The sequence below is a fragment of the Rhinolophus ferrumequinum genome, chromosome 7 (assembly GCF_004115265.2).
Source record: "Rhinolophus ferrumequinum isolate MPI-CBG mRhiFer1 chromosome 7, mRhiFer1_v1.p, whole genome shotgun sequence".
NCBI lineage: Eukaryota > Metazoa > Chordata > Mammalia > Chiroptera > Rhinolophidae > Rhinolophus > Rhinolophus ferrumequinum.
The window spans coordinates 45,754,877-45,767,590 of NC_046290.1; the positions used below are offsets into that span (position 1 = coordinate 45,754,877).

Here is a 12,714-nt window from a genome sequence, read left to right on the forward strand (position 1 = left end):
TGAGGCTGAAGGAAGGAGCTTTAAGCAAAGTGGCAGGAGAAATGCATCAGCGATGGGAAAGCACACGGGTGAATAAGAACTAGAAGAGGCTGTTGGGGAAGCATCTTGGCCAAGAGAAAAAGCCAGCACACAGCAGTCAGAGACTGGCCAGTTCTTCTAAAGCAATATATTAGGAACTTTGAGAGGAGAGGAAGCAAAATAATAAACAGTACCTAGCTCTACAAATAAGAGTTGAAACTACCAAAAAAAAGAAAAAAAAAAAGAGGCAGCCTTTATATAAACACAGACACAGTACCAGAGGGTTACTGCTTATGGTCCGTCACACGTATGCGAAATCCTGTCAGTACTGCTTTGCTCGGCGCCCGTGCCTAAGGAAAGCCTACCTGCTGGGCTCAACCACCCATTACAGTCATTGTCACTTACTGGAATCATGATTCAAGCATCTAGGAAGAAACAGTCACGATAGGCTGGCTACATATTTTTAAACATATTGAGTGATCATAAACATTATAAACATCATCTTCTAGTACAAAAAGTGTGTGTTTACACTGTGTGTGTGTGTGCAGGGTGTGTGTGTGTGTGTGTGTGTCCCCTTGTGGGGGAGGCTCTACAGAACAGATAAAAAGCCTAAGTCAGCAGTACGATTTCGAGTTCTCCTGCTCTCTACCGTAACGAGCCTGAAGCCAGAAACAAAAATATTTATGGAGTCCTGGGAACCACTGTTTTAGCCCAGTCAGTCTTTTTCAACCCTGGCTGCATATAAGAATCATGGGGCAATTTGGAAAATAACCAGGGGCTTCACTTTACACCAATTAAATCAGAATCTCGGGGGGCTGAGGCCCCAGCATTGATATTCTTTAAAAGCCTCCCCAAGCTGATTCTAACCTATAGCCAGCATTGAGAACACAGCCCAGAATCTCCCTTACTAGTGATTAGCTGATGGTTATTCTAATACTCCAAATAAGTCAGAACTTAGATTTCGGGGAGACTTCCTCCCCCACTCCTATAGCTCCAGCACTGAGGAGAAACCCACTGCTCACAGGTGACAACTTTTCCTGCAGCTGCTTTGTGGGGCACGAGGCCTCTGAGCCAGGTCTCCAGGACGGAGCTGTGCTCAGGACACAAGGTATTTGCCTGTAGACGCTGTGAAGTGCTGGGCCACCTGAAAATATGCTCCAAATGCCACATCTGATGAAGGTAAGTGGAGCAGAACAAGGCAGGCCTAGGCTGGATTTTCCTTAGTCAGAATTATTCGTTTCTCTTGAAATTTTATCTTATCTCTACAGCGACTATGTGACAACAGTCTTTTCAATAACTCACCCTCCTGTGTCATTTCTGATATTTTTGATTATTTAATAAAGGCAATTTTTATATATATACAACTACTCATATTTTCATCTATCTAGAAAAATATTATAATTTTCACACATTCAACTAAATAGTCATTAAGAAGGTAACATGTCAAGCACCATATTTTTGCAACTTGAAAGAAATTTACCATATATTGCGTATTAGTCAAAGAAAAATAGAATTTCTAAAAGCACCTCAGTATCAGCTTACAGTTAGATATCTAGAAGAATATGTACAGCTTATCATACTGGAGATGCATCAAATAACACTGAAGAAGACCCTGCACATGTATTAAAAAATCAAGGGCCTCATCAATGACCTGAGAAGCATTTACATTACTGAAGACGGTCCCTGCTCATTTAGTCTGAGCCATTTGTGAAGAGGTGTGCCATTTGCCAGCTTCCAGCAAATGACAGCTCATGCAGAAAGCTATATTTGAACCGCCTAGCTCTCTTCCTCCAAATGTATTTCTAAAACTGCCCACTTAGATACCTAAAAGCACTGCTTGTTTTTCCATTTTCCTCTCCAGTAATTCTTTTAAACCCTCATCTCTGTGCTTGAAGTATAAGTAATCAGAAAAGGAGGCACTCCGCCGGGTGCTCTGCAGAGCCCTGAGGCTGGGACAGTCGTCTCTGTGGGCAGAGTCTCTTTCCTGGCAGCCCTCTACCCCAAGGCTGTCCTTGCTCTTCTCCTGGCGTTCTTCCTGTGGCATGTCCTTCTCCTCTTCCTCCTTCTCTTCCTCGCAGGCTTCTTGGAGAGCCCCGGGGACCGGCTGGGCCTTGGTGGAGAGATCTTGGGGCGCGCAGAACTGTCCACTCTGGGAGGCCAGGCCCGGACTGTCCCGCTCCATCTCATAGCAGGTGTCATCGTCCTCCTCCTCATGGCAGGAGCTGCCCCTGGCGCTCTCCCCATCAGACTGGAACGCCCGGCGCTTCTGGGACAGGTCGAAGGGCTCCTCCTGCTCCAGGCCCCGCAGGACGCCTGCCGTCTGCACCAGGGCGATTCTCCCCCTTCCAAACCCTGCGAGAGCAAAGGCAGAATTCATGCCCCAGGAAAAGCCTCAGAATACGGGGCGTTGGATGGTACTTGGGGGCCATTCAGGGTAGTCTGATTTCACATTTTTACTATAAATTCCCAGAAAGGATGTGGAGATGGGCCTTGTTCCAGATGGGGTCTACATGGGAATAACCCCTTGAAGGTGAGTTTGGCAACATGCACAACAAAGCTTAAAATAAGTATAGCTCTGACTTAGCAATTACACTACTGAGAATTTAAACTATGACAATAGGCCAGCAGGTGTACAAATGTGTGTGGAAGGAGGCTCATCACCACATTTTTATAGTGAAACTGTGAAAACCATCTATTTAACGATAGAGGTTTGTTTAAATAAATAATAGTACATCTCTACAACGAACTATGTACAGAAGGTGTAGAGATCATAAAAAGGTATTCTTTATATATTTTAAGTAAAAAATGTGTATTTATTGCATATATTTATAGTGTAAACCCAATTCTACCTTTCTCTCTTTCTCTCAAAAAAAAATGAAGGATGTATGTCAAATCTCAAAAATGAGGCGATTTTGATACTGTTTTTACTTCTAATGCATTTATTTTATTATTTTCAATGAGCATACATTTTACCATAAGAAGAAAAAAACAATAAGAAAGGTATTTCCCTCTTGGAAAAAAAAGACATTCCATTTGGGGCCAACGCGGCCACCCCACTGCTGGGCTCCTGAGCACAGCCGGACTAGGGAGGGCACACAGCGGTCTTCTGAGGAGCCCCAAAGCCCCTTGTCTAACCACAAACGCCCTGCCCTCAGGCACAGTGATGAGAGGGCGTCTCATTTGCAGTTTCAGTTTGAGGACCCAGTAAGGACAGACTTTTCAGCAGCCAACAACAGATGGGTGGTAGCGCTCCACCTGATTTGCTCTTGAAGGCCTGTGCCCGTGGTGAGCCAACAGTCGGGCCCTGAAGAACAGGTGGGGACTACTGGAGAGAGGAAATAGGAGTGAAGCGTTCGGGGGTGTGGCCAGAGCCTACTGCACCCCTGAGAGCCAGGCTTCTGGGTGAGGGCATGCATACAAAGGAAGCCGATGTCCAGCTTTGCCTACTTTATGATAAAGTCAGGCAATGAAGCTGTCTATAGCTTTTATCCTGTCGGGGACCCAGGGAGGGTCTTTTCATCTGGGTCACGATTTTTGAGCCATCTCAAAAACTGGAGTGAAAAAATGCTAACACCTTTTGTACATGGAAACATTAAAACTATTGAAAGTCTGTTAAAAACTTTCAAAGCAACTCTGATATATAGCGATGCTCTTTATTTTTCCACAATGACAAAGTCGTTGGATGCCTTTTCAGGTTTGAGCATCGTAGAAGGTAGTCGTGGTGACCAGGGGAGGCTTTCAGATGGAGAACAGTCTCATCCTTGCCTTCTATGTCTCCAGCCCAGGAGACGAACAAAGTTCATCTATTGTGGAAAAATCTAGTCCTAGCTTGGGAAGTGCCTCAGGCAAATACAGATGCAAAGAATAATTCAGGAGAAAAACATTTTCAGGGAAAAAAAAATTATTTTGTTTTGTTTTGTTGTAACCAGAATTGTTTCTGGGCTTTTGCACAAACTCCAGGCCTTGTTCTATGATGATTACAGTTCCCTGTCACTCAGGAGTCACCGTAAACCCAGTGGGTGTTGTGAAAAATCTGAGCGCTCCAATCATTCTGTTGCATGCTGTGTGTGCATAGACATGTCTTATTTATGAATGTGTGTGCCTATTTCACCACGTCTTTTGCAAAGGGGCGGGAGAAACAGCACACACAAATGAACCACCCCATATTTTCACCTAGTGTGGCGAGCATTGGCTTGATTCAGAAATTCTCAGGTTGGAAGTCTAGTTTTGCCCTCAGACTTGTTTGACCTTGAGCAGTTACTGTAACACCTCTCAGCCTTGGTGTCCTCTTATGTAAAATGAAAATTACACTGTCTACTTTGTGGCATGGTGGGAATGAGCTCTAAAGTGTCTCACCCTGCACTATGATCATACTAGTGATCAGAAAACTGTAGCCAGCTAATGTGAGTTTGTAAGTGACATACATGTATGTCTTCTTGCCCTACACACAGATCTCCTAGAGGGCACAGATGGTCTCCTTCCCCTAATCTCTGCCACGGCACACAGCGTACGGTTGGACAGAGTGCCTTTACTGCCTGGTTAGGTGACTAAGGAGCAACCTGCTGAATTCAGTAGATCTGGAACATTAACTCTTTACTGCTGAGGGCCCTGGGACTGAGAAAACATATGTGAGACCTTCTTATCAGTTGGTTAGGACTCAGTGGGGGAGATGGAAGCCCCTGCTGTGCACGTGGGCCCACCAGCCCTACTGAGCAGGAAAATTATCCTTGAGTGTATCTGGTTGTGAATAGGTAGAGAAGACCTACTTTGTTACAGATACACTTCTGCTGACAACCAAGCTTGCAAACCTGTTTTCTAGAAAGGAAAGAAAAGTCATATGCCTTTTAACAGCTATGCGATGAAGTGTATCCAACAAAGGATTTAGAGTCAGGAAGGTCTGTGTTCAAATCCTGCCTCAGCCACGTTTCAGCTGAGCAACAATGTGGGTAAATTAATGTCCTGAAGTCTCAGCTCCCCCATCCGTAAAATAGGGACAATAGAAGTTCCTCCAGCCTGAAGCTGCTGTGAAGATTCAAGGAGGCAGGGCACCTGATGCAGTGTCTGGAAGAAAGAACTAATAACGGTGCAGACTGGCGTCGTTAGGAGGTTCCAGTTTACTTTCTAGAACTCACTTTTACTTACTCCCTTCAGATTTCAGCATCATACCAGTATTTGTTCTAATAACATTGTCGGCCTGCTTCTGCCACTCTGCTGTGGTCTTGAGAATTTCACTCTTTTCTTTCCACCATAAGAATAAGCCCCCAAAGTAAAGCCCCTAAAAACAGGGTCACCTCCCCTTTGTTACCCACTGGCCTCGACAGCCTTGGGGGTTTCCTGGAAGAGTGATTACCTTGAGAATGAAGGCCCCGCTCCATGACCCCGTGCTTGACTTTCATGTGGCGTGTCAGGTTCCCTTTCAGGGTGAATTTGCTCGGGCAGTAGAGACACTTGAAGGGTTTGCTGTCGGAGTGCAGGTGCATGTGGCCCATGAGGTTGTGCATCCGGTTGAATTCCTTCCCACACAGCTGTCAGACCGTGACAAGAACAACACAGGTTATTCGCAGGCAGGTGACTCTGCCCAAGTGAACCCAAGCCTGTGTGAGAACGGAGCTGCTGCTACTTTAGATTTGGGCATTTTGAGCAGCTTCCAAAGAAAACGGCCCCATGGAAGTCAGGGAGGGCTGGATTGTGCACAGGCTCAGACGTGGCGTAGACAGGGATGGATCCATAAGATTTTGTTCCTGTTCTACAGGGATTTTTTTAAAGTCAGAGTAAGAAAAATCACAAAGCTCTTAAAGCTTCTTTGGAATACAGCCTTTTGGAAAGGAGAAAAGCTGATCTGAAAAGCAATTGCTCAAAGTGTAGTTCACTTGAATAATAAAGATACAATTACTTGTTTACTTGAACATTTACAATACGAAAGGGCCTGTCGTAAGCCTGCCATGGACTATCTCACTTAAGTCTCACATCAACCGTAGGAGATGGGTGCTGTTATCACCCCCATTTTGCAGATGGACAAACTAAGGGATTAAGTTGAAGGGATTGGCCAAGGCACACAGTTAGTGAGTGCTGGAGCTGAGATAATGAACGTCGGTCACCGGACACCAGCGGCCACATGGTCAATCGTCACACCATACTGCGTCCCCCCACCGTACCCCCAATAGATCTCTTCTGTTAGACTATCTCAGGCAATGCTTTCCTAAGTTTTAAATTTGCTAATTATTGGGATGAATTTTAAATTTAAAAGAAACAAAGAAACATGTAAAGGAAGGAGTGTGTCTTTTCTCTGGGTAGAGATTTGAAGTACTGAAAATATCTCAGGTATACCAAAAGTAAACATGTTGTAGTCATTCTTTTCTTTGTTGTTTCTCATGATTTCCATCAAAGTGCACATGCATGATGCACCACAACAGTGGTTCTCCAATTTTTTTCAGAAGAGAAGCTGCCTTTCCAAAGACACTGTATACAGACGGGAAAGGTGTGAAACAGAAGCCAGTGCTCTGGGATGCCTTACTTGCTTTTGATGTCCCCAAACCTTACCAGAGAGGGGTTTGGAAACTCCAGCCCTTCCTTGGCTGTGCTGGGCTGAATGCACAGAAAGATTTTTGTGTCTCTGCTTGGACCAGAATGTTAAGAAAGGAACATTCTCCTTTCCTCCACAATTTCAGAGGCCCATGTTGTGAGGGCAGCACTATGGAGTGAGAGATGCCATAGAGAGAGGACTTGTGGTACAGCATCCTCCGAAGCTGACAGCAGTTTTCCTCTCTCACTGAGAGGTATTTTCGGGGCCAATGTTGGGAATTCTGGATTGAACTTTTATTAATGAAGCCAACATTTTCTTCAGATGGCTATGGAGGTGACAATTGATCTGGCTTAGAAGAATAGGTAGACCCAACAAATGGTGACCTTGGGAGATTAGCCCAAAAGAATGCTGGGTGGTTGGTAGGAGGAAGCCAGCCTATGATTACAAATTTGTCACAGATAATCCATGCATGGGTAATGAATGGTTGGTTCTGTATTTTTAAATGATTCATATCGGGGGGTTTTAATTACTTTTCCCCTTTTTACTTCCTTACTAGCAATAATGAATTCAGCACACTGGTGTCCCACACTCAGTATCCAGAGTATCTGCACACCACATTCATTTGGAAAAGGTGACCTAAGAGGGGAAAGGCTGAGAGAGTGGGTATAATTTAAATGTCTTCAGAAGCCCTACATGTGGGATGGATACTTGCTTTCTTTCATTCTCAACAAAGACAATTTATTAACATATATAAACTCGTGGTCCACTTTTGCACATGTGTACAAGTTCTGGCAGAGTTCCATTTATTAGCTTAGATTATGCAGTTCTCCATCCTAGCTAAGGAAAAAAAAACTTTTGAATCTAGAAATTCTACCTTAGGTGCTTCCATTTGCGGGGCATTTTACAAAAAGTGTATCTCATTTGGTTCATAGAACGGTTCCTGATTATTTGGATTAATGTTGTAGCAGAAGATCTGAAAACAGTAAAATCTGTGGGTGTTAAGCACAAGACATGTAGGGGGAGAGGAGCTGGAGGCTGGAAGATCAATTAGGCTACTGCACTAGTCCAAGCCTACATGGGTCTCACTGTCCTCCAGGCCAGACAGAGAGAGCTGGAAAGATGACACAGGTGCCTTCAGCACTTGACTCCCAAGAAGGGCGAAATTCTACTTTTAGTTATTATTTATGGTTGTTGAAGTATTAGAAGCTGGATTGGTCCAAAAGGGTTTTATAAAGGAAATGGAATTTTAGCCTAATCTTGAAGAATGTGTAGAGTGCCTTTTGTTTTGTTTTGACAGAAGAATAAAGTATTTTCATTAAATATTTTTAGACACCTCATTCATCCTTAAACTATAGGTCAGGTAACTATCACTGTTGTGATAATAATCAACTATGTGATGCTGCCACCGCTGCTGTGACCTTAGGGTTAGAGCAGATCCTGCAATTCACCTGCCCCAAGGTCCCACCTCTTTCCTCTTCACCCCCCTCCCACACACACAGAGGTGTGCACACATTACAATGGCTACCAATGGTATTTTCCAGAATCTTACCCAGCCTTAGACAAGCAACCTTTTATAATCCTTTATCATAACCTAGTGTGTGTTTTTCTATCTTAATGTCTTTTCTGGCTCAAGTCATCACTACTGAACTTCTTGGGACATTTCCGTGGTACATAGGGACATTGTGACATGAAAATAATATTGTCCCCTCAAGTTAAGGTCTATGGCCTCAGGGAAGATCCATTGTGGGGCATGACTGGTCAGCTATATTATCTGATGTATGATTGGTAAAGGAGATTGATTTCTGTGCTGTTGGTGAAATTCAGTGTTTATATACCAGACTTACCCTTCACGGTTTATGGTAGCCTACTGGGCCAGCCAGTCGGGAGCTTTCCCAGGGCTGAGTGGAGGTATGTCAACAATGCAAGATGTCTGGGGCAGTAAAAGGCACCAAGACCATCTTCAGAAATGAAAGGATTACCTTTCCTTTTCTTTGTGTCTAACCTCAGTATCAAGCAAAAGGGTATGCACATAGCAGCAATAGCTAGCTAAGTATTTTGTTGGGGGAGTAAACAAACAAGTCAGGAAAATATTACTGGTCCATGTAAAAAGTCCAAAAAGCTGCCATCACGCACTCTCTTCCTTTCCCCCACTATAGTGTGTCTAACCCTATACACACTAGTTCGTAAACCAAAATCCTCAGTGGCAGAACAGAGACAATTAACTGAGGACCCAAGGTACTTCAATGCCATTCACGGCTCAGTGAACGAGCTTCTTCCTCTCAGCCTCTGACCCTTGCACAAAGCCCTTTGGTTCTTATCCAGAACACTTGGCCTCTTTATCTTTTCTCGGAATATTGTCTTCGCACGTCAATACACAAGTGTATGGAGATCTTTTGTGTCTGTGAATTTCAGAGAGAGACCTCTCAGTCACCGTCAGTGATGAGGGGCCAGAGAGAGAAGACTGGGCCAATTAAAGATGGCACCCTCGGGTGTGGTTTCAGATATGAGCTCCAAGCAGAATCACTGTAGTAGAGGAGGAGAGTTGGACTGGAAGGAAAAAGAAAGGTTGAGAGAGAGCACCAAAACTCTAGTTTCTTCTCCTAGAAAAAGCAGACATCTATGTCAAGTCCCCCTTTAATCAGGAGATGTGAGGCTCAGAGCTTGCCCAAGTCAATACTTGCTGAATCGTCTCCTGCCAAGATCTGAGAAGATCAAAATAGGGGCAGGTACTGACACAGGACGCTGCTGGAATGGTAAGAACTCAGATTTCATCTTGCAGGTGGTCATCACCGTTGCTCTAATGAGGGGTATTAGTGTGTCTGACATTAAATCTCAGCTTTTCCACGGATACCCACTTTTATACCTACTTTTTAAGACGTGGATGAACCTCAATTTTTAATAGAAAATTGGAACAAATGCGTTGAACTGTTCTTTAAAAATGGGTTGCGTGGATCATGAGGATCTGAGATGGCAGAGCAGAGAGGTGATGGTGAGACTCCAGAGGGAAAGAGAACTTGCTCCGTTTTCTCTTTTGTAAAATGTCGATGATAATAGTTTCTTATGGCAGTTGTAAGGATCAAATGAGATAATTCATGTAAAGGATGTGGCAAATAGAGATCAATAAATATTAGCTCTCGTTACTACCATTGTCATGCACATAGTAGACTCTGGTATATGCCAGATATAGAAAGACCTTTGAAGATGAGGGTGTTGTCTTTTTAAACCCAATTATTTAGAGGCAATATTGAAGGAAGGAGCAGGTAAGGAATCCTTTGAGTAAATACCTGCCAGGTTACTTGAGGCATAATAGAAGTGGAAGCATTTGTGCTTGACCCAGCATTGGGAAGTGTGGATGGAAAGAGAAGATTCATTCTAGATTGCAGGCTTTGGGAGAGCCCCTTATCTGTCTCCCCGATCTGTAGTCAGCCCTTTAAACAGCTGGCAGATGCTCTGTTCCTCATCTTCACAGGAGTTCCAAATTCTAGCCTCCTGGTGTCCCTTCCCTCCCTGGTCCAGGGCCTGGCGATGCCTTAGGCAACTTCCCATGAGCCCCAGCAACTATGCCGACAGCCAGAGACACTGAGCAGCCAAGTGGGCTGCGTGCAGAGACAGGGTAGCCACTGGGCTGGCTACCCACAAAGCCAAGAAGAGGCACGCTACTTTACGCCACCCAGCCTGACCTGAGCCTGAGGTCTGAGATGCACCAGGAAGCCTGCGTTTTCCTATTCTGAGAGGAAAGGTCAAAGAGCTGCAGCCTGCAGCTGAGGAGAATGGCCTCCGCTAAACTGCCCTTCCCCTACATTCTTCTCTCTCTCTCTCTCTTTTAATAAGAAGGGTGTTCCTTTCCTCAAAGGGAGAGAGAGGGAGGGAGGGAGAGAGAGACTGTAAACTATCCAAAAGGGCCGTGAGAAAACAGGAAGCTTTGAAAAGTACAAGAGAAAGCAAGATGAAATCTATTTGCAGGCGGGCCTCTGGGGACATGTGAGGCATTGTTAAGCAGGCAGTTCATACAGCTATATCCTTCCTTCTGCTGAGGAGGGCTTTGCTGCCAAAAGGCTGCTATCTGGTCACTGCCTTAACCCCCTCCATGCCAGCCCGAGAACCTTGGTCTCAAGTACTGGGCCCCTAAAAGTCCTGACCTGGTTTCTCTCCTATGAGGTGTCCAAGAGCTGGCGGGGAAGATGGAGCCTGTTTGGTGGAGGTGGCAGGGTCCTTTTTCGAGGAGACCTTATCCTCTCCTGTCAGGTCTGCCCTTGGCCATCAGGCCTCTGTTTCAGACCACATTGCAGATAACCTGGTGATTCATAACTTAGGCAGCTCCCGGCTTCACCCATCTCAAAGGAGAATTTGTCCCGGAAATTCTGGATGGCTGCTTTTCCTGGACAGGTTTCCCAAAGACGGCAGCTGGTTCTTTGCTTTTATGGAGTGTGGCTGCTACAAGGATAGTATCCAAATCCAGCCCTGCGTGCTTACGCAGAATCTGGGAAGCATCTTTCTAAAACATGGCTTAAGTCTAGAGGTGCAGGTCTCTGGACAAGCTCCAGCTGGCTCCAAGAAGCAAAGAGTCCAGAAGTCGAGCCAATAGAAAAAGAGCTCAGAAGGGTGGTAATTTTTTTATAAGAAAAAAAAAAAAGAAACAGAATGGAAACCTTTCCTCTTCTCTAATTTTCCATTCTATTGTTAATGCTTAATCCCACAGTGAGTGAACTTTGCTGCTTGCTGTGGACAGCTGTTTCCACTGAGCACGGGGCTGGAGAGAACCAGTTTGTGTTGCAACAGGGGGAGGGGTTTATTTTAGGAAGGATTTTTAGTGGTGAGAGTCCCAAGAATCTGTTACTTAAAAAAAAAAAATCTCCCTTCTTTTATTTTTGCAAGTTTTGGGGTAAAGGAAACAGAACTAATTCTTGGAGTATAGCTGGAGCAAGGCCTGCCTCTTTTTTCCGGCCATATCAATCACGTGAAGGGAATAACACTGCCCCGTTACCACGATAAAGCCAGGGTTTAGTTGTCTGGGCCTATTCTCCACCATCACTATGCAGCCAGCCAGCCACTTATCTCTGATGGCTGTGAATTGCATAGCGATGAGCAAATGGCCCTCTATTCCTCTCCCAACTCCCAAACTCCCAACAACCTCCACCCAGGGCCGTATTTCTAAGAACCCAGCACAAAATGGATGGGAAACAAAATCCACAAGACACCATCTTGGGATGACCCATCCCACCACGAGAGCTGGAGCTAGTTTACCAACACCAAGCCCCATTACATAATCTGAAAATTCTGATTTCAGATTCTGAATGCTCTAAAATTCCTTTGAAATGAAGAAAGGTGATGGAAGGAAGAGAACACCAAGCAGAGTGGCACTTTGCAGGGAGATGGGAACAAATAGAGGAAGGACCTGGCAGCATGCTTCTGGCACTTTCCAGGAGACAGAAGGCTCTTGATTGAAGTGACTGACACCTGGTTCTTGTTTCAGAAGTGTCTAAGAGTGGATAAGGGCCACCTAAGTTTGACAAAAATACCCTTTAACATACAATTATTTTTGTTTTCATGATGGAGACATTCTCATAGGCAGCCTCCTGACCTACAGTGTGGTCTGCTGAGAGATCCTACCCACCAGGAACAAGTAACCTGCGCAGATGACCAGTCCAGTTCCTGCACCAGGCCCATCTCCCTTGGGAGAGCATAAACTATGCATCATTTCAGAGATGGCATTGCATGCTACAAGCTGCTCTCTTATGGGGTCCAGTGGTGTACCAAACACCCAGAGCCTACTGCATCTTCAAGGAGAGGTCAGATTGAGTTTCTGAACCATAAAGTTGACCATCAGATGCCCATTGAACCATATGTGGTGCACTGTGATTGAGGTAGAGGGGAAAGGGCAGTCATTCATGAAGGGAGGCCGGAAACACGCAGCTAGGCTGGCTCACTGCATGATGGGGCCGGGCTGCACTGCACTGGATAGTCTTCTGTGCAGTGGCACCAGAGAGAAGCCTCTGAATCCTCAGATACCACCTGGTCCAAGAAATCCGTTAGGCCCCTCTGAGGCCCTTGACATAGAGAAACAGAACTGCCTCTGTGCCCCCAAATAACACACAAGCCCCTTTCTTGTATTGGCTCTGTTCCCTGACATATCCCTCTGTTTCAGAGACGTTTTGTGCCTGGTTGAATCACTA

The 12,714-nt window shown here is 45.1% G+C and overlaps 1 protein-coding gene across 2 annotated transcripts in view; it reads right to left on the bottom strand.

Annotated features, from left to right (window-relative positions):
- Positions 1–753: 753 nt before the first annotated feature.
- The window catches only part of ZNF366 (zinc finger protein 366), a 289,661-nt gene continuing 277,700 nt past the window's right edge, over positions 754–12,714 (bottom strand). For both annotated transcript variants that reach the window (XM_033111021.1, XM_033111022.1), the window contains 2 exons: positions 5,369–5,543; positions 754–2,370 (listed from right to left, as the gene is read on the bottom strand). In XM_033111021.1, coding sequence (XP_032966912.1) covers positions 1,835–2,370; positions 5,369–5,543 — 711 coding nt within the window. In that variant the 3' untranslated portion in view covers positions 754–1,834. The remainder of the gene's footprint in view (positions 2,371–5,368; positions 5,544–12,714) is intronic.